A 21,997-nucleotide genomic window follows, 5' to 3' on the forward strand; every position below is an offset into this window, starting at 1 on the left:
TCTAAAATAAACTTAAAGTCACAAGCCATCTGCAATGTCTTTGGAATAAATCCAGCTTTTTCAGGAGGAAATGTTCTCAGAGCTGGTGGAGGGACTTCACAGAAGAATGAGGCTTTAGAGAATCCACACATCCCTGTTTATTTTTGGATTTTAAACAGGTGGCAGTGTGTACACTTACACATAAAACTGATTGCTGGTTTTCTGTAGATCTTAAGACTGAGGCAACATTTCCCATTAAACACACCATAAAATACTAGGCAAAACTACAAAATACCAAGAAATTCAGCCCTCCCACCACTCAAATACAAGTTTTCAGGGGAAAGTGATGTGAAATTGTTTCCCTTTCACAAACATCTCAAAGACTAAGTCACAATAGTATGACAGCATTAAGTCTCTACTGAAATAAACTCAAAAGATTCCATTTCAAGCACTGCCATGGTGGAATAACACATACTCTGGTGTGTAAATCCTGTGAATCAAACTGCTGTGTTTGACTGTGCAAGGATCCCATCGTTGACATCAGAAGTAATTGCACTGGGTTTTAATTGGATGAGTACAAGCTTTACAGCCGGGTTAAACATTGACCTTTCTTCCCTGGACTAATTTTTTTCAGCTTGCTATCAGCCAAGTTAAAGTGATTATGTGCAAGAAGGCAAAGTTCTTGGCAGTGCATGTGTGTGCTTCAAAGCTTCAGTGCACGGCTTTTTTCTGCGACTCCTTTGATGGCAATGAGCTTGAAGCAATTGGTGATGCACAATGTTTTACCTTCTGCCCTCCTGCAGCCCAGGCAGGTGCAGAGCCTGGCAGGGTGTGCTGCAGGAGGTCTCTGTGACAGACCTGACCTGGGAGCTGTCAGTTCATAGTGCTCCATCACCTGCAAGCACAGGGAACCCATTCTTGTCATTAACTCCATTTCACAGTCACTGGAGGGTTTGGGTTGGAAGGGACCTTAAAGCCCACCCAGTGCCACCCCTGCCAAGGGCAGGGACACCTTCCAGTGTCCCAGGCTGCTCCAAGCCCTGTCCAGCCTGGCCTTGGACACTGCAGGGATCCAGGGCCAGCCCCAGCTGCTCTGGGCACCCTGTGCCAGGGCCTGCCCACCCTCCCAGCCAGCAATTCCTTCCCAATATCCCAGCTGGGCCTGCCCTCTGGCACTGGGAAGCCATTGCCTGGCTGCTGTCCCTGCAGGCCTTGTCCCCAGTCCCTGGGCAGCTCTCCTGGAGCCCCTTTAGGCCCTGCCAGGGGCTCTCAGCTCTCCCTGGAGCCTTCTCTTGTGCAGGGGAGCAGCCCCAGCTCTCCCAGGAAAAAAAACTCATTAAACCTAAATCCTTTCCATTCCTGTGCCAGCCTGTTCCCACTGGCGTCCCAGCAGTGGCACCCGGGGCTGCACTCTGTGGGTCCCTGACGGCGTGCGCGGTGGGAAGAGGGCCCCTTGTGGTTCCCTTCCAACTCAGGATACTTTATGGTTCTATGGTTAGAGAACACCGCTTCTTCAGAAAATTTAGGTATTCCTCATTTTGCCACACGGGGGGGGGGGGGGGGGCAGGCATTGGCACGGGGTGCCCAGAGAGGCAGCGGAGTTGCAGTCCCTGGAAGTGTTCGGGAGGCGCTGGGCTGTGGCTCCAGGTGCCGCGGTGTGGTGGGCTCGGAGTGACAGCGGCAGCGCTGGGTGCAGGGGAACGCTGGGTGGTCTGGAGGGTCTCTTCCAGCCGTGACGATCCCCCGACCTCGGGACATCCCCTCAGCGCCCCCGCCGTGCCAGGACAGCCCCTCACCGGCCCCGCCATACCAGGACAGCCCCTCAGCGCTCCCGCCGTGCCAGGACAGCCCCTCAGCGCTCCCGCCATGCCAGGACAGCCCCTCAGCGCTCCCGCCATGCCAGGACATCCCCTCAGCGCTCCCGCCATGCCAGGACAGCCCCTCAGCGCTCCCGCCGTGCCAGGACATCCCCTCAGCGCTCCCGCCGTGCCAGGACATCCCCTCAGCGCTCCCGCCATACCAGGACAGCCCCTCAGCGCTCCAGCCGTGCCAGGACAGCCCCTCAGCGCTCCCGCCATGCCAGGACAGCCCCTCAGCGCCCCCACCGCCATGATGCCACTTCCGTCCCGCGCGCGTCCCCTCAGCAACGGCGGCGCCTCCATCCGCCATGGCGGCGCGGCCCCCGCCCCGTCCCCGGCCCCCTCACTGCTCTCACACCCAAAGGCGCCGGGAATTCACCGGCTGCGGGCCGCACGATGTGGCGCTGGTGAGGGGCCACGCCGGGGCTGCTCCGCTCCAGGGAGCTGCGGGGACGTGGGGGCCGGAGCCCCGGAGCGGGCCGGGAGGAGTCCCGGGGCTCCCGGTGCTGTGTTTGAAGGTCCCGGGGGAGCCCGGTGCTGTATGAGGGGTCCAGGAGAGCCCGGTGCTGTGTGAAGGGTCCAGGGGAGCCCCGTGCTAAATGGGGTGGGGGTATAGGCAAGGCTTGCCTAATTTAGGAGGAATTTCTTCACAGAAAGGACGTTCAGGCCTTGGAAGGGGCTGCCCAGGGAAGTGTTGGGAGTGCCCATCCTTGGAGGTGTCCAAGGAAGGACTGGATGTGGCACTCAGTGCTCTGGACTAGGTGACAAGGTGGGGATCGGGCACAGCTTGGACTTGATGATCTTGGAGCTCTTTTTCAGCCTCAGTGATTCTGTGATCACCCCATAATTACCATGAACTCATCATTTGGTGTTAGGTACTTGTACAGTCATAAATTCAACTGAAAACCACACAGACTAACAGTTTATGTTTTCACCCATTAATAGTTTGGGTTGGAAGGGACCTTAAAGTTCATCCAGTCCTACCCCCTGCCACGGCAGGGACACCTTCCACTGTCCCAGGCTGCTCCAAGCCCTGTCCAGCCTGGCCTTGGACACTTCCAGATACAGGGCAGCTTCTCTGGGAAACTTGTGTGTGCCTCACCACCCTCAAAAAGAATTTCTTCCTACATCTTGCCTAAATTTTCCCTCTTTGACTTTGTACCCATTACTTCTTGTCCTGTCACTACGGCTCCTGATAAAGGGTCCCTCTCTGGATTCACTGTAGGCCCCTTCGCATCATGTGAGGGTGCTATGAGGTGTCCACCCTTTCTCTATTTCCTTTCTCTCGCAGCTAGCCAAGCCCTTCAAGAGAAACATCGCGGAGGAGGCGATTTTGGCTGAGAGGGTGCGGCAGGAGGAGCAGCGTGAGCAAGAACGTGACCTGCGGGTGTTCTGGCACTACCGCAACGCCTGCGACTGGCACAAGGGCGGCGAGGACAAATGGCTGCACCGCACTGCCGAGAGGAAGGTCCGGGAAACCCTGCAGCAGTACCTGCAGGAGATCGATGTGAGAAGAGAGAGGTAGCAAACAAGAAAACACCCCTGCTGTTTTCAGTGTGTGCTCAGAGGGCCGGGCAGTGTTAAGTGTTCAAATACTTAGCTCTGTAGCCTGTAGCTACAGAGCCTCCTGTCTGCAGAGAAGGGTAGAAATAGTAATACAGCTCTTTTTCACTGCTTGATTTTTAAAGAGAATGAAAAATACCTTGATATAATCATAAAATGATGAAATTATTTGGGTTGGAAGGGACCTTAAAGCTCGTCTTTTTCCAAGCCCACTGGCAGGGACACCTCCCACCAGACCAGGTTGCTCAAAGTCTTGTCCAACCTGGCCTGGAACATTTTCAGAGATGGGGCACAGAATCATAGAATTCTGGTGTGGTTTGTGCTGGATGGAATCACCTAGTTCCACCCACCCTGCCGTGGGCACCCATAGCTTCTCTGGGTAGCAAAGTGTCAGAAATTCTCCCAGTTCAGTTTCACTGAGGATTTTGTTGCAAACTCATCAAGCTGATGTTTAGGTCCTACAAATAACACTTAGCAGCACAGTCAGCTGAAAAAAAATCTCCCAGAAGTCTTTCAAAAATATTAAAGGTGAAGCACATTGCTGCCATGTAAAGAACAGAATTGTGCTGTATGGATCTTGAGAAAAAAATCATGTGTATAATTTCTCAGTCTTTCATGGCAAAGTGACTTTGTAGTTGTGAAGGTTGTCAGTTTGGTGTAATGTGCCTTCAGGGGAATTGTACATGGGTTCCACTGGGGTTAGAAGGAACCTCCTGAGATGATCTGGAGTCACCTAGGGCAGGGTGTCCAGGACTGTGTGCCCATTTGGGTTTTGCTTGTCTCCACAGATGGAGACTGAATCACCTCTGTGGGCAACCTGTCCAATATCTGGCCACATTCACATTAAAAAGAAAACAAGTAGTTTTCTTCTGTTCATTTGGAATTTCACATGGTTTAATCTGTGGCCCCTTGTCCTGTCACTGGGCACTGCTGAGGAGGTGGTGTTTGTCTTCTCTGCATTCTCTCCCGTCAGGAGTTTGTGTACATTGGTAAGATCCCTCTGCACCCGCTCTTCTCCAGGCTGGACAATTCCAGCTCTCTCAGGAGAGAAGGAACTTCAGGAGAGATTCTCCCTTTGGGAGAGACGCTCATGTCCCTCGGTGTCCCTCCACTGGGCTCCCTCGGCTGAGGCTGTGTCCTCTGGTGCTGCAGAGCCCAGAGCTGGAGCCAGCACTCGGGGTGGGGTGCCAGCAGCGCCGAGAGGAAGGCTGCCCTCCCTGGACCTGCTCACAGTGCTCCTTCTCCCGCAGCCCGAGGTGCCACTGACTTTCTCTGCCACAAGGGTGCATCGCTGGCTTGTGCTCAGCTTGTCTGCCGGGACCCTCAGGTCCCTTTCTGCTGAGACACTGTGGCATTTGGGCTGAAATCAGTGATTCCTGGTAGCCTCAGGTTTCTCACTGCTGGGATTAACAGAGAAGTAAGTGATGGTGTGTGTAAAAACTGCGTATTTGACATAATTTTCTCATCAAAGATATTTCAGGATGAAGTGTTCTGTGGAGTGGTGCTAAAATAGCAAGAGGTCGTTTGAGAGAAGATACAATTATAGATGCAGAGAGAAGGGAGGGTATCAGGAAAAGGTTCATTCCCCCAGAGAGCTGTGGGGCACTGCCCAGGCTCCCCAAGGCTGCCAGAGCTCCAGGAGCCTTTGGACAGCGCTGCCAGGGGTGCCCAGGCTGGGATTGTTGGGGTGTCTGTGCAGGGCCAGGAACTGGACTGGAGGATCCTGGTGGCTCCCTCCAGCTCGGGATATTCTGTGTGTCTGTGCTAAAGGATAGCAATAGTACCAAATCTAATTGTTATCAGCTGGTGGCAAATGTAGTCTGAGAATCAGAAGAATTTGATGGATGGGGAACTGAAGTCATAAAGCAGCTCGGAAAGTAGGTTTGTGAGATCTGGAGTTTAAACTGCCTGGACAGAATCACTCATGTTGTGCTGTAAGATTCCCTTGATGGACACAACAGGAATGTGTTGCCCTGAAAACTCAGCTTCTGAGCTTGCTAACATGGTTTTCTAAAGACTTTCCCAGGACAGTAACTGTAAACATAGATATGTGCACATTCTTTCTGTTACACGTCTTGTGATGGGCATCTCTCATGGCCAGTGCAGTGAGAAAGTGTTATCCTGACCATTCAATCCCTGGCTGTGGTCAGGAGCCTATAAATCCTGGAGGAAAAATTAAACTTTCTCTTCTCTTCACCACACCTCGACCTGTGTCCGTGTGATCTATTCATCTTCAGCGGCAACAGGAATGATCCCCAAATTAAAATTTTGTTCACTTCTCTGATATTTGAAAGATGTGTTGAAAGGAGCCCAGTACCCACTTTGTGTTAATAACAAGTAAACTAAAATTTTGTCCTTCATCAAAGAAGAACTGATTTATCTTTTATTCAAATGTTTTCCTTACAGGCTGCGTGACTTTCTGGAGGCAGAGGAAAGTAGGCACTTTGCTGAGGTGGAAGCACTTGATGAAGAAAATGCACAGAACAGAGAAGTAAAGATGAAGGAACAAGCAAAATTACTGAGGGAGAAGAGGGAGCAGGATAGACTAAAAGTGGTGGCTGAGAAACGAGAGCAACAGTTCAGGTATTGCCATAAAAATACCTTATAAAAGAGAATTTGCCCAAAATAAATATATAGGGACAATTTAAAAAGAAGGTGGCAATAATAAACTGAGGAAGGAAAGATGACACTGATTGAAAAAGCAAGACGGAAAAAATTAAAGTAGTTAATTCTTGCAAGTGTAGTGTGTCCTCCTTGTCCCACATGAGCATCCTTGCATTTCCACCTGCCAAGTCCACCCTTTTTGTAATTCCTGTTCCAGCTTTATACTGTTGGAGTGAACAGGGTGTGTGGAAGGTTAATTTGGCCTAAATCAAGCTTACTAAGCTAAGCTAATATGTCAGAGATTCCCAAAATGCTAAGATTGTCCGAAAAGACGGTGTTTTTATTTTTTGCATACTTCCCAAGAGTAGCAGCAGCAGCTAAGGTTTTATGCAGCCTGAAGTTCTGTGCCAAGTCTTCCTGATTGAAAGCAGTAACTTGCAAGGTACTTATTAGGACCTGAGGCCTTGGCATGAAATTTGCCTCGTCCCATTCTTGGAAATCTGGTTTTCTGAGGGAGGCATGAAAGAAATAATAATGTTATTCAATTGTGATAATTTGAAGTGTCTTTCCCAGTCTCCCACAGTGTGAAATCTACAGCACCTGCTTCTCACTGTGTACAGGCTGGGGATAAAAATCAACATTCGCTCTCACTTGTGCATAAACTCTAATTAACTAATTCCACACATAAATGTTTGTTTAAATGTGGGGTTTATTGACTTAGACAGGTGTTAGAAGTACATACTGCCTAACTTCACATGGTGGTTTGAAAATGTGGCCTTTTGCATCTTCTGGTTTGTTCTTTATCACACAAAGTGGTTAAAGCGCACTTTTAAAATACTTTGGAGGGGGTTCTGCTGGAGTGTCTTTTATTTTGTATTGTAGTTTGTTTTACACACCAAGGAGATGTTACATAGACACCTAAAGGTAAGTGTCTGAGTGTTGGTATCTTCATATTCCCTGGGAATCTGCATTCCTGTTCTATTTAAAACTCCACTGAAATCAGGACAGTTACAGGAGCCTAAAGTCAGTCTCAAACAGGCTTATCCTGCCCTGTCAGTTGAACTGCACTCCAGCTCTACTGACTTTAATTAGGTTCTCATTGATCAGAGTGGGAATTTAGCACATATGCAGATTCCTGTTTAGATGTCTAATTTTAGGCATTTTAATTGCAAAATGAATCACACCACTGAACTGCATCATCTGGTGACACATACGTGAACTTTCACGCTGTAGTTGCCTGTCTTAATTTCTCAGGTCCTTTGTCTTCCCAATTTTGCCCTGTTGATCTATGGTTCACTCAGTCTCATGGGATTATTTAATCCTATTATTATCCTTTTACCTTTCCCACTCTGCTCTGGGATCTAAACAATATTCACACCACACAGCCTCCTGCTAAAAAGTGTTGTTGAAGCTTTACTGTTGGCATTCTGCTGCCTGCATGTTTTCAGGGGATTTAGAGGCAGTGAAACCATCTCTCTTCACAGCTATTGTGAGTGGCAGTCTTGGGGTATCTTTGCAAATAAATCTTCATCCTACAGGGCAGAGTTCTTCTCTTTGACTGTCCTGATATAATGGGAATCTAGTTCCTCTAGATGTGTCCCTTTCTACTTTTAAATTAAGGTTCCTGTAAAAGAACAGAACTATGATAAACACCGGCTGACAGAAGTTCTGTGACATGGATGTGCTTAGTTATATTTTAGTCTTTGTCCTTTTCCAGTAAGAAAGAAGTCTCTGCTGTGGTAATTAATTCTGATTAGACCAGTGACTTCTGATATCTCAATCTGCATGTATTTGTCTTGTGTAAGTAGCCCCAGATGTCTGGCTGTTAGATGTTACTCTTCCTCCTAAACCATCCTGGTCCAGGCAGAGACCTGGGAGCAGGATTTGCTGCTCAGGAGACCAACACTTACTGAAAATCCACAAGCAGGAGTCTGTAATGGTGTCACAGCCTGTCCTCTATGGCAGTGGTATCCAATCCTCTGACTGCACCTGCCTAGCTGTGAAAACTTTTAACACTCAACCCAATATATTTATTTATCAACTATAAAAATATATAGTAATATACTGTGCTGGTATGTTGTGTACATTATAAAACATGTGCAAAAATAGAAATTAAAAAGGGTGAGGTAAAGATGAAATAAATGCTAATTTTTACTTTTTAATGCCATTTATCAATGGTACAAAACATATTTTCTTCCTGTAAACACTTGCTTTGGAGATCATTACTCCAGGGCACACTCAGGAGCCCTGGCAAGTCAATCCAGTAGCAGGTGAATGATTATTACACACATGATTTTTGATTATCTGTTTTTCTTTGCCTGTGTATTTACAACTCTTTTGAATGTCTTTCTGAAACCCGATACAGACTTGTTTGTATTTACTTTAACTCCAAGCAAGGTGCTCCACTCTTTTGCAGGCGTGGAACCTCAAACCTTGAGGTACAGGAGCACCTGCATTGTCAGATGTTATTCCAGAGCAGTAAAAGGCAGCACTTTTATCAGCCCTGTGGGCTGCTTGCCATGGCCTGAGGATACAGGTGTTACAGCTTCTCAGTAGTGATGTTAACCAGGAGGAGTCCTTAGTCACAAGGTGACAGAGGGGACAAGGCTTGGACCACAGGAATCTGGCTGGAATTCATTTTCAGGGAAGGCTACCTCTTGTCTGAGAAGAGACTCAGCTAGCCTGAGGGCATGTTCATCATTGGTAACTTTAAAGAAAACTGCAACGTCTTAAAATTTGCATAAAACACATATCACATCCTCTTTCTTGTGGTAACATCAGAAGCATCTGTATGGGGAATGTTGTTATCCCAGCAACATCATGCTGCAGCCATGAAATTAATAAATAACTGGGGAGGTTCTGTCTTTGGGAAGTAGCCACATCCAGGCACAGTTTTAATGTTAAGAAGCTTAGGATAGCAAAGTGAGGAAGAAAACCTGCCATCTGGGAGAGCAGATGTTTATGGGTTGGTGTAAAAGCTGCTTTGAGGGAATTATTTTGATGAAATCAAGCAATTATAGGGTTATTTTATATTAAAATTTTAGCAATGCTGAACATAATTAACTTGTACTCCCTCCTGGGAATTCAATAAATATCAGATTAGTTTATAATCACAGAGAAGAAGGACTAGTTCTTTATTACTTCAATGCTGAGAGAACTTTGAACCCATTGTGTTACGGTAATACAGTTATTGCTAATGGTGTAAGATTTCAAATCTTAATAATGGCATGTTTCCCTCACAACATTTGAGAGATATGTTTTTCATGAATACTGATTAGTGCTGTGGTCTTTAATCACCACTAACTCCCGCCCAGGAGATGAGAGATAGATTCAAGTGGTAAAATGTAACAAAACCATCAATGGACATAGTACGTTTGTTGACCTGCTGGGCGGCAGGGGCACTCCTTGGAATGTGCCATGGCTCATGGCATGCACATCCCTCATCTGCCCTCTGCTTCTGTTGCTGGGTCAAAGAGTGGTCAGGAAGTTCCTGTCTTATCCAAGAGGTACAACAACCATCCCTTTTCACCAGCCTGCACTGCAACCGAACTACAGCGTCTTACTATGGGTTGGAAGGAGCCTTCAAAGTCATCTCTGCCATGGGCAGGGACACCTTCCAGTGTCCCAGGCTGCTCCAAGCCCTGTCCAGCCTGGCCTTGGACACTGCAGGGATCCAGGGCCAGCCCCAGCTGCTCTGGGCACCCTGTGCCAGGGCCTGCCCACCCTCCCAGCCAGCAATTCCTTCCCAATATCCCAGCTGGGCCTGCCCTCTGGCACTGGGAAGCCATTGCCTGGCTGCTGTCCCTGCAGGCCTTGTCCCCAGTCCCTGGGCAGCTCTCCTGGAGCCCCTTTAGGCCCTGCCAGGGGCTCTCAGCTCTCCCTGGAGCCTTCTCTTGTGCAGGGGAGCAGCCCCAGCTCTCCCAGGCTGGCTCCAGAGCAGAGGGGCTCCAGCCCTGGCAGCAGCTGCGTGGCCTCCTCTGGGCTGGCTCCAGCAGCTCCACGTCCTTGTGCTGTTGTTGCCCAGGGCTGGGGCAGCTCTGCAGGTGGGGTCTCACCTGAGCACAGGGGCACAGGGACAGAATCCCCCCTCCCCTGCTGCCCACGCTGGGGGATCAGCCCAGGGCAGGGGGCTCAGGGCTGGGGCAGGTCCAGCAAATAGCAAGCAGAATGGAAATGTTTTCACAGCACTGCTGCCCCTTTCACTGTGTGTGTGTGGTGCCCTTCACCTTTCAGCACAGGCTCCATGGCACTGGGTGCTTTAGCCGAGAGGATGAACAGAGAGATGTCCTTGCACCAGGGAAATGTGAGGCAGCAACTGTTGAAAGCCAACAGGGAGAAAATGTAGTGAGACCTCTGCTCTGAAAATTAAATAGCTGTCCTGATATGGAGATTGGTAATAGCATTGAGATAGTTGCCTGATAAATATTTACTATTTTTGTTTCACAAGATAGTCAGCTGAAGCTTGTGTAGTGTCATAGTATTTCACATTGTGCAGGTAACTACTGCTGCCATGAAGTTGTTCATGATTCAGGCTGTGATATCTTCTGTGAATTCCTAAATACCTTTTCAATAATCTGTAGAAGATGGTTTCATTCAGCATGAAATTGTGAGATATCTTTTCACTTCACAGCATTCACATGTGTCTGTTAGAGCTTATAGATCCTTCACATTTGCAGGTCTTCACCTTTGCCTGCCAATTTCACATTCTGACTTAATGAAAATCTGTTAATAGAACAGAATTAAAATGTTTGCAGATTGTTCAAATTAAATATTGTTTGATGGCATGTGTTGATCTCAATAGTGCTTTGTTTGCAAAAGTAAAAGCAGAATCTGCAATTAGTTCAGTGTTCTTCAACTGAAGATAAATTACCTTTTTATATGCAATTCAGTTGCAGAGAGTAAATGAAAATTGAGAGCTGCATTACTTGTTTGACTTTCTACCTTCTCCAGGCTTTTATTGCAACTTGTCTGAATTATCCTGCAGAACTTTACTTAAAAAATTAATAAATTTCTAGTGGTTCCTGCTCAACCGTGTAACCCACATTTCCACCATTGCAGCATTTTCTGAATATGAATAAGATTCCAGGTGACTTACAAACTTACTGTAAGTCTTCATTTGAACAGAGACCAACCTAGATGTTTGAATAAGTGTGGCATGCATGTGTTTTATATGTGAATAATAAAAGGTATATTTGCACACAACCCCCCACATTCCAGCTCCATGTAGGGCACACATTGGGTATATAATGTGTGGATGTACTGTGCGTTCATTTACACTCACAGAATATCCTGAGCTGGAAGGGACACACCAGGATCCTCCAGTCCAGCTCCTGGCCCTGCTCTGGCATTCTCGGGAATGTCACCATTCCCTGGGGAGCCTGGGCAGTGCCAGCACCCTCTGGGGGAAGAACCTTGCCCTGATATCCCACCTGAACCTCCCTGGGTTCTGTCCCTGGGTGCTGTCCCTGTCCCTGTCACAGGGAGCAGGGATTGCTGCTGCCTCTTCACTTCCCCTTGTGAGGAAGCTGATTTAGGCTTTTTTTACAAATTCAAATAATAACTCTTTAATGTCAAAGCCTCCATCAAATCAGGCTCTCTGGTTCCTTAGGATCTATAAGGAATCAGTGTCAGACCAGGGGTATAACTTGGAGTCCTGGGTTGCTATGTTTTGAGCAGTGATGAGCTGGGGGCCTTCATTCACCACACACCTGCAGACCTGCTTATTGTTTTGAGACTTTTTAAAAAAGCCTTTTACATTGCCTTTCAGAAACCGATGTGAAGAGTATCGCATACTCTGTAAAAAACAGAGTGAGAAGGAGCTGGGTGACTGCCAGCTGGCCCAGCAGACTCTGAAGGAGATCCTGAAAAAGGAAGAGAAGATGCAGGAGCAGAAGTTGGAAGAGATTTGTGAGAAGGAGCTGTTGGCTAAGGATGAGGAAGCAGAGCTGAAGGCGCAGGAGGTGGCAGCGCGGATCCGGGAGATGCTGGATGTGCGTGAAGCCCAGGTGGCCGTGCACACCGCTCGCCAAGAGGAGAAGAAGCAGGAGATGAAAAAGGAGGCTGAATGGCTGGTAATTTCCGTAGTGTTCTGCATTCAGGCTTGTGCAGAAGGCCCTTCTAATGACAGGCTTACTAGACATTTAGACTAATCCATACCTTATTTGTATCTTCAGTGATTCCATTAGTATCTGAGCCTGTGCTGTTAAGCTAAGCCTCTTTTCCAGAACTGTGGCAAAGGCATTCCTGCTTACAGAGGGAAATGCATCTTTTGAAACTCGGCACCCTAAAGGGTTTTGGCACTCGGTCTCTCAGAGCCATTGTGGGAAATGGAAACATTTTAAAGCTTTTGCCAAGTATCTTTGTAGCTTTTGACTTCCAGTTTCCTGCAGGATAGCAGGAGAGTCTTGTTTCCCAGCTGAAATATTTATTTTTTATATATATATTTTAAACAAATTAGCAAGCAGCACCTGAGCTCTCTCACCTGTTAGACCTGGCTGCGGTTGAGCACACATCACAGGAGGCATTTGGCTACCTTGGCCCAACTGTTTGGCCACTACCCTCTTTTTTCATCATCCTTTTCCATCTCTCTTTCTGTGGTTTTGCTGGCTTTAGTGTGGCTTGCTAGTTCAGTATTCTGTGTTGACTTTAAATTATGGGAGGCTATTTAGCTCAGACTCAGTCTTCATTTTGCAGCTCTTTACATGTAGAGGCTGAATGATCACTCAGGATACTCTGTTAGACACTGGAAGCTGGTTGCTGGCATTATATATACTACATTTTGTAAAAAGGAGACAATAATGGATCTAAAGCTCTGAAAATGCTGGCTGTGAAACCACAGTGCCCTTATTCCAAGCTAGAATAATGTTTTGCTTACTTAAAAATATGTAGAACAGAATTATCTTCTTGTAACAACTTCTAAGGCACTGCCAAACCTCCCCGGCAAAGAATGCTGCTCCTTAACTGGCCTTTTCAGAAAAGCACTATTAGAATAGAAGACTCTGTATCTTCCCCTGGAGACAGCAGCCTGCGGCTCTGTCAAGGAGATACATTTCTGATAAAGTGGTTGAGCCTCTGGAAAGGAAAAAAAAAAAAAAAAGCTTTCTTTGAAGGGGAGTTTCTGTATGGAATATGAATCCATTCTCAGCAGAAGAGGGATGCAGCAGATGGCCTCATTACAAGTTTTTCATTGCAGACTGGTAGCCCCTAATGACCAGGAGTTTCATCTGGGTGAATGGACAGTGTGCATCAAGGGTTCTCCTGGTTGTTGCAATGAAAACAGAATATTTAGTGAAGGAAAACTCGCACCTTTGGCATGGTAGACCACATGTGTGCACCAGGATGTCTCAGAAGTGGATATCCTTCCAGCAGAGACAGCAATTTTTTCTTTAGCTGCATTACCTATATTAGTTGCCTTCCTCCTTTGTCTTATTTTTCCCTAAAAGAATTGTGATTTCTTGGAAGGTGATTAACTTCATGATATCCTGACTGTTGTTTCATGAGTTTCTGCCAGAGCACTTTGGTCCTGGCTTGCAGAAGCGTGGTTGGCAACCACTTCTTTGTACATTTGCAGCGTTGAGTTACCCCAGTGAACAAACCTTCATGGGTCCCATCCTTGGCTGCTCTGACACAGCTTCACTGGTGTCAGAATTCATCCAAAGACATGTGCCAGCTTGCACAGCAGACTGCTAACCACTTCTGCTTTCTTTCCACCTTTGCTGTTCAAAGCTTTTTGGATTACTCATTCTATTCCTCAAATTATATACATGTTGAGTTTCAAAGCTGTTTTACCAGCTTCTGAAAGTGAATTTGACAGTTCAGGCAGATGCAAAGTCATCTTTGTCTCTGAAATACTGCAAGAACCCATGGGTGCTTTATGTCCAGCATAAAAAAGGGATGTTCCTTAGGGAGAGCAGCTTCTGCTTCCATATGGGGAAGATTAGACATGCTGTTTATGACAAACCTGCTGAAGCATTTTAAAAGACTCATTCACATTAAAAAAGAGACATTTAAAAACAGGTTGTCAAAAAACTGTGTGCCTGCAAAGCTGAAGTATGGTTTCTGAGATAATACAATGCTAGTGATGGTCACATACTGTGTTATGACTATGTTTCAGTGCAGTTGTGCTTGTACACTTACTCAATTGCAAGATGTCCAGAAATTATGCTTATAAATTACTTAATGATGCTACTTTCGAATTTTTTGGGGGCTAAATAATCTTGAATATACAAATACCTATTTGATCTCAAATCCCCATTTGTGATTTATCATTGTTTTTTAAGAGCTCAGTTTCACCGCACATTTTTCCAATATAAAGTGGAATATAAAGTTCTTTCCAATATGAAGTGGGATGATTTGAAACCATGGAAATTCAGTAACTGCCCATCAGAATACAAGGGTCCAATCACTGACTTAGTGCAGCCTTAGGACCAGTAGAGATGCAATGCTCTGAACACCCAACACAGGCACAGGACAGATAATACCTACAGAAACAGCAGGAACACGTGGCCCTGTTATTTGTCAGTGCTTATGAACACTTGGATATAGATCAAACTGCTGCAATAATATTGATTTCCCTAAAGAGATGACTCTATCTGCCTGAAACATTTGGGAAACACCAGGCACAATACAGTTTTTGTATTGAAGTGGAGCTGATAATTAGAGATAAAAATCCTGAATTCTAACGAATGACATGCTAAAATGTTTAGCATTACCAGGTCTAGTGGATGATACTGATTCTGTGTTGCCAGCAAGGCTTTGCACTTCAGTGTTGCAATAAACTAACTCTAGCCAGCACTTAGTTTGAAGTTAGGCAGTGATTTTACAAGCTGGCTACTTTTATCCCTGTAGGAAGAAGATCTGCACCAGTTTAGGAAGGAAAATGAAGAGCTTGAGAGAAAGAGGCGACATCAGCAGAAGGAGTGCAGGGAGCTGTTGCTCAAAGCAGTGCAGGACAAGCAGAAACATCTTGATGCAGTAAAACAAGCTCAACTTGCCCAAGAGAAGAAAATGTTGGAAGAAGACTTTCAGGACCCCAACAGGATATATGCTGAGATAGCAACAAAAAAAGTAAGGTGTTTCATTGTGAAATTGTGGGGCAATACCTCATCTAGGCTAGTTCTGTGGCCCTGTGAACTGCACAGGGTAATAGGGAACAGACACAAGCCCTTCTCCCTGAATGAGACAGTTCTTTTATTGAACAGCCTGCTGCCTCTCCTCCTGCCAGTGCTCTGCACCTCTGCAGAAACCCATTAGCTGTTAAAACTACAGCACTTTAAAGCCTGCTTTGCAATCAGCAAGGCTACCAGGCTGGATAAATGAAATGAGGGCTCTCAGGAAATCCTGGAATTTTGTCCATGCTGATTTCATTGAGCTTTATCATCCTTACACTGCATGGACATAATAGAGGCTGGAAAACTAGTTTTTTGTTTCATGGACCTAATGTATGAAGTATTTGTAACTGCAGAAGAAAGGAAATATTTAACTTACTGTAATTAATGACTGCTAAAAAACTTTAAAATATTTCAGAACAACATATAGATAGATGCAAATTCTCATATTTTATTTATTGGAGATGCCATGAATCAGTGGATGTGTCTGTCATTTCCTGAAGTTAAAACAACTAGATTGTCCAACTTCAGCTTGCAAATGAGTCTCAGGGGGTCTAGGACACAGGAGAGAGGTGTTTAGAAGCTCATGTAGGTTAGGAAAGTTGTATCAACTCAATGTTAGACATTTCTGCAGAATTACAGGAGGTGATATATATGATATGATATGATTATATTTAATGCAGGTGATACTGGAATCACCTGGTCAGGTGGAAAATCTAGAAAATGGGTGTATGGTAGGCAGCTGAGCTGCTGTGGTGAAAGGGACCTCTCTGTATTTGTCCTGTTGTCTGTTTGCCAGGTAGAGGATTCTGAGCAGTTCTTTCCCATGGCAGGTCCTAGCTCCCACACTGGCTGTGAACCACCTCTTCTCTTCAGGCTTTGAAAGGCCTTTTTGGACTAATTGACTCAGATCTGCAAATGTCTGTGTGTTTGCAGCAAGCACTGTTGAAGGAGCAGCTTACTTACCTGGATCATCTGGCTGAACAGCTGAGGAGGGAGAAGGAGCAAGAAAGAGAAGACGAGAAGCTCTTGAAGGAAGAGAGGGATCAGGCTTGGGCCAAGAGGGTTGAGAAAATGCAAGAAGAGAGGGAGGCTCGATTTCAGCTGCTGAGAGATGTCGTGAACACAAGACAGACTCAGATGGAGGAGAAGTGTAAGTGGTCGAACACACGACTGGGCAGAGGCAGTACAACACCCTGCTGCTGGGAACAGCGTCTGGCCCAGCACACTCTGTGTGATAGAGGGGACAACAATGTGACCCTCCCTGAGCCTATTCCCAAATGCATTCCTAAAGGCATTCCTTACACTAATTCCCCATTGCCATCACCACAGCAAAGCCTAGGAAAGTAAGGATTGCATGGGAAAATGGTCATTATTATTAATTATATTGTTATGAAGTCCTGAATGTGAAAAATTTCCAGTTTTGAGTGGATGAGAAACAAATAAGCTGAGAATACACTTGCTGTTGTATTATGTTTGTGTGGCCCTTCAGAAGCAACAAAACTGAAAGCTTGCTATTTAGGCTACTGAGCCCAAATGCAGTTTCACTGTCCCTTCAAACTCAGCAGAGCTGCTACCTTCTGAAAGGATTTTTGGTTTTGTTTTCCAGTGCGGAAAAAAGCACAGAGGAAAACAGAGATTGCTGAAGAGAAGAAGAAAATGGCTGAAGCAATCAGAGAATTCGAACGTGAAGAAGAAGAAAAACGTATAAGGTATTTTTCTTCTAACCTCGTTGGTTCATTTCTTTGCAGATCAATCTTTTAAACTCGTGAGCAAGCTGTTTCTTTTTTTTTCCACTGGCTGGACTTCTATTTAGAGAGGCTTTCCCACCACACATCTTCTCATTTCCAAACTGCCCAATAGCAGACTTGTAACACTGCAGTTGGTATCAAGTCATTAATTCTGACCTCAGAAAATAGTGGCAGATATCCTTGTGTTGGTCTTTTTGGATCATCATGTGACTTACATCAATCACATTTCCTAAACACATCCCCTCATACTCTGAGCTGTTGTTACAAGTGGAAGAAGTCTGGGGAGGAGGGTTAATGAAAGGTTTTATTGTTCCTGCCCCGGGAGAACAAGTGTGTCCGGGTTTATTGCTAAACTCCACCCACAGACATCCCTTGAACAACCCTATGTCAGCCACCAGAACACCAGGCTGCAGCACATAACCCGGCTCTCTGTGCCTCACAGTGCCTCTGGATGAGCAGATCCTTACACGCAGTAGCTAGAATGTTCCTCTGGGTGTCATGCAAAGCCTTGGGCAAAGGGCCTTAACTCACTCCCCTTTTGTATTCCTGCCCTGTCTCCACTCTTGTCCGTGGGATACAAGTAGCTCCTTCCCGAGCCGGTATCTGTTGTGTTCTCTGTGGGCTGTATTGGGAACAATCTCCTGTCTGTGGCAGAAATGTCACCCTTGTGAAGGAGACAGGCTGGGCTGCAGCTGGGATATGCTCCACTTAGCAGAGATGGCACTCGGCAGTGTCAGGAAGGGTTTGTGGCTCAGCTCTCTTGAGTTAGTGCACAAGTCCTGACTGCTCTGTTGGCATCCAAGTGTCTGTGTGACTCCTGCTCCAGAAGCGCCTGAACACGGAAGGTTTCCTCTGCTTCTCCAGAGGGTAGTGAAAGCACTACATGAGTCCTGAGGTGGGGTGGAAGATTGATTTCTTCCAACAGCCACTTCCAGGGATCTCAGTGCAGCAGGGACTTGTTCTTCTCAGAAGGAGGGTGAGGATGGGTGTCAGCAGCAGCACTGAGCCCAAGGCAGGGATGGACTGAGACCTGGTACCCCCATCCTCTCTCCTCTCACCATGGCTGTGAGGAGCAGGGAAGGCATGCTGATTTCAGGGAGTTCTTTCCCTCTCTCTGGCTGAGCACTGGTTTTACAGTCTGCTTTATAGGATACAACAGAGTGCAGTTAATTCTCTGAAGAACATAAGGTTAGCATTTGGTTAATAGTGGCAATTATTCTTAACTGTTAAAAGGAGCTTTGAACTGTTAAAAGGGTCTTTAGTCTAAGCTCAAATGCTAACAGATATAATAATAATAATAATAATAATAATAATAATAATAATAATAATAATAATAATAATAATAATAATAACAACAAAGTTTATTCTTTTCACCCACACTGCTTAAATAATCTATTCATTTGGCATTTCCAGAAAAGTACAGAAGGCCAAAGAATACAGAGACCAGCTCACAACTCAAATTGCCTATCAACAGTGTCTCCAAAAAGCTGAGGAAGAGAAGAGGCAGAAAGAGCATGAATCAAATATGGAAGCAGAGAGAAAATACCAGGAAAGGGTACGGTTAATTCTGTCAATGCCCAACAAGTCTGTACTAAAGCCTCCCACTACGAAAAAAGCACTAATGCTTGACTCTTAAGGGCATCACTCACTGTGGTATTTTAGCTCACTCAGTTGCCCCTAAAAACATTTTCTTGGGATGCTTATACCTGATTTGAGTTGGAAGAAATCTCTCCCTGGTGATACTCAAAACATTTAATTGGAAATTACACGAAACATAGTATTTTAAAGGGTTTTTTCCTCCCATGGATTTTTTTTTTTTTTTTGGACAAATCTGATCCAATCCAAAGTGCTTGAAATTTTAATTCAAGAATATTGTCTGCCCTCTACAATATAATAGTGTATTATTATAACATGAATAATGCACAGGCATTCTTTTAAATCTTCACAAAGAAAATTTGTAGAAAACTTAAAGCAAGCCTTTATTAAATGCCTTTCAAACTGAAAATGTCTGCAAAATTCTTTTCTTTGTATTTAGATACCAAGTATAAAACTCCAAATGTATTTTACTGCGGGGTGAACATGAAAAAGCTGATATTCTTTTGCATAGATTCTGGTAGCTGTTGAATGATCTGTGGAGTACTGGAGTCCCAAGTCTGTGAATCCTCTCACAGACAGAATTAAGTGTGCAGAGCTGAAGTTAGAGGTGTCTTGTAAAAAGGTTTATTCTCTATAATTTTCATGGCACCTCTGCCTCTCTGGGCTTCCTTGGATCACCACACTCTGAGGACATGGAATGGGGGGCCAGAGCACCACCACCATTTTAAAACAGCAACACAGGAGCTGGCTGGCTGTCCCCAGGAAGGTGTTGGTGGGTTTTGGCAGTGGGGAACAGGGACATCTCGCTGACCTCTCTGCCCCCATGCCAGTGGCCAGCTTGCCCCAAATGCAGGAGGAACAGTGGGTGACATGAGTAGCATGGGTAGGAGTGACCCAGCTGCTCTTGACCAGCTCCTTGCTGGAAATAAAAAATAGTCAAAACTATTTCATTAGTTTTAACTCTGTCCTGTTCAGAGGAGGGAAGTGAAGAATCCATGTAAAACCTCTCATCCTTTCCTGCTCACAGACTTTGTGGCATTTGGAAACGTTTTATGTCCTTTTTTTCATTTTTCCATAGGAGTCTTTGCTGCTGCTTGTCTGCAGCTGTTTCTCTCTCCTTCAGCTTTTCAGCTTATGCCATCTTTCCTCCAGCTCCTGCTTTTTCACCCTTTTCTTCCAAAACTTGCATCTTCTACTAACCACTTGCTCTGCCATTTTTGCCTTCCCACCCTCCTTTTCAGTTTGTGGCCCCCTGTCAGCAAACCAGGTTGTGTTTTTGTTGTGTGAGAACATGAATGGGTGCGTAGAGGAGCTGATGAATAGCTGGAATCAGAGCTCAGGAGCACCAGATCCCAGATATCTTGGAACAAATCAGGAACAAACACTCTGCGAAGTTGTTTCCTCTCCGTTTAAAGCAGACACCAAGCTGACAAACGCTTTTTTGTCCCCTGTGGAGAAAAAAGGCCAGGTGGAGATGTATTAATCTGAAACAGTATCAGTGGTCTTTCAGCAGCCCAGCTAATTCTGGGTGTAAACGGTGGAAGAACCTGGCCCTGCTGAGGGGAAAAGGAGTGTGGTGGGATTTTGTTGTTGCTGACAGACAAAACTTCCTGAGTCACCAGATGGGAGAGAGACAGGTCCTCTGGAACTGCTTCCATCCCGACAGACCAGAGCAGTGCCTCTCATGGCTTCTTCCTTGGATTCCTTGGATCCAAACAGGTTTTGTCCTACAGATACTGAGGAAGGAAGCTTCCAAGAAGATGAGGCATCAGGCTGGGACAGGTAGGCTGGTAAGCAGGATGTTGAGCCTGTACATGGTGCTTTTCAGCAGCCATCTCCAAAGATACACAGAGGACATCAGAGCTGCTCCTGTTTTGCAGATGGGAAGCCATCCCAGATAAAGGAAATAGTTTCATCAGTGCAGAGAGCTGAGGTAGTCGAAGGTCTGTGCTCTCACCACTGAGTCAAATTGGCAGAATGATTAAGAGATTAATTTCCTGGTCTGCTGCAGACTCCTGGACTAGCCCGTGCAAGCAATGTAGATTTTCCTTTACTATTGTGACCTCTCTTTGAAAAATGAAGATAATAGCACATTCAGAATTCCAGGATTAATTAAAGCATGTTATTAAAGGCTGTGACATTTGTTGGGTACACCCGATATGAGAGATAAAAAAATACCATATTGGTGAGCTTTGTGAATTCAAGTCACCCAGAACCATAATAAATCTCCTTTTTTAATAAAATAATAACTCAGAAGAGGTGGTCAGAGCTATCAAACATTTATAGAGTGTCTGAGCTCCTGCTCCTGGAGGCAAATTTCCTCTGCAATGAACATGAGGTCTGCACAAGATTAAAAGATCAGACTGGAAGAAGTTTGCCTTCAGCAGGAGTGAATTCCCATGGGATAACGGGCAACTAAACTCTTCTGAGAGAAAACTGTTGGTGTATGAATGTGTTTCTGGGGCTGAACCCTTTGCTGGCAAGTGCTTTGCAGGATTCAGGTTGGTCCAGAAGAACTGGTGAGGCTGGGTGGGTCAGAGCCTCCTTGCGAGGCACCTTCTTGCCGCCCCCAACAGAGGAGGGATGCAGTAAGAATGATTTTCTCTGGCAAGATTGAAGTGTTTCCTTAATCCTGCTGATTTCCATCTTCTTCCAGCTCCTTGGATCTCCTCGCAGTAGGCTGGGCAAATAGGGCAGCAAGCAGGACGTGCTTCAAAGCATGGTGGTGCCTTTGCCTGCCTCGGGCCAGCGCTCACGTTACACTTCTGACTTACAGGTCACCAGGCAGTCACAAGCCAAACACATCTGGAATTGTGGCTTGCAGGGCACCTCCGGAGTGTTAGCTGCTGCTCCTGAAATCCTGTGGCATTTCCTGCCCCAGTGAGCAATCCTGCAGGCAAACCAGCTATTAAACCCTGAGCGCAGGGACACCACTGGTGAGGGAAGCAGCCTGGCCCAGACTCGAGCTTGTCCTGCACTGGGGCTCTGAGCCACCCAGAAACAGAACCACTGGCATTTAGAAACCTGGCAGCTGCAGCCTCTTCACTTAGACATGTACCAGAGCTTTGAAAAATATTCTTCCCTCTATTTTTCAATTCAATTTGTCGTGGTGACAGAGGAAAAGCAGAGGTGTGGAGCGTGTGGGTGACTTGCCTGTGGCAGGGCTGGGACTGCCAGTCCCTGATCACATCATCCCAGGCTCACTCCAGAGTTTGAATCCTCAGCATCTCCCAAGGCTTTAAGACTTTTCTACAAGCACCCATCTGCATACAAGGGCTTTTATGCTGACCCCAGGGCTTTCCATGGTGATGTTTTTGGCCACACACAAGATGATGATCTCTGGAGTGGTTCCCCATGCCCTGTGGCAAGGTGCTGGCTTGGTCCCTGCTTCCTGTGCTGCAGGGCTTTGGACAGAATCAGTTCTATTTGCAGGAATGTTAATTATTCATGGCTTTATCACCTGGAATAATTTATAATTAGTTTAACTCAGGTAGGAACCCTTGCAGCAGAAACAGCCAGTGCAACAACTCTCAGGGTA

The 21,997-nt window shown here is 46.0% G+C and overlaps 1 protein-coding gene across 1 annotated transcript; it reads left to right on the forward strand.

Annotated features, from left to right (window-relative positions):
* Positions 1-2,146: 2,146 nt before the first annotated feature.
* On the forward strand, positions 2,147-18,845 carry CFAP53 (cilia and flagella associated protein 53). Its single transcript, XM_058825932.1, has 8 exons — positions 2,147-2,245; positions 3,130-3,359; positions 5,808-5,984; positions 11,773-12,076; positions 14,853-15,071; positions 16,049-16,265; positions 16,722-16,824; positions 18,277-18,845. The coding sequence occupies exons 1-8, from the start codon at positions 2,147-2,149 to the stop codon at positions 18,497-18,499; spliced, it is 1,572 nt and encodes a 523-aa protein (XP_058681915.1). The 3' UTR covers positions 18,500-18,845.
* Positions 18,846-21,997: the final 3,152 nt, after the last annotated feature.

This window comes from Poecile atricapillus, chromosome Z, assembly GCF_030490865.1.
Source record: "Poecile atricapillus isolate bPoeAtr1 chromosome Z, bPoeAtr1.hap1, whole genome shotgun sequence".
NCBI lineage: Eukaryota > Metazoa > Chordata > Aves > Passeriformes > Paridae > Poecile > Poecile atricapillus.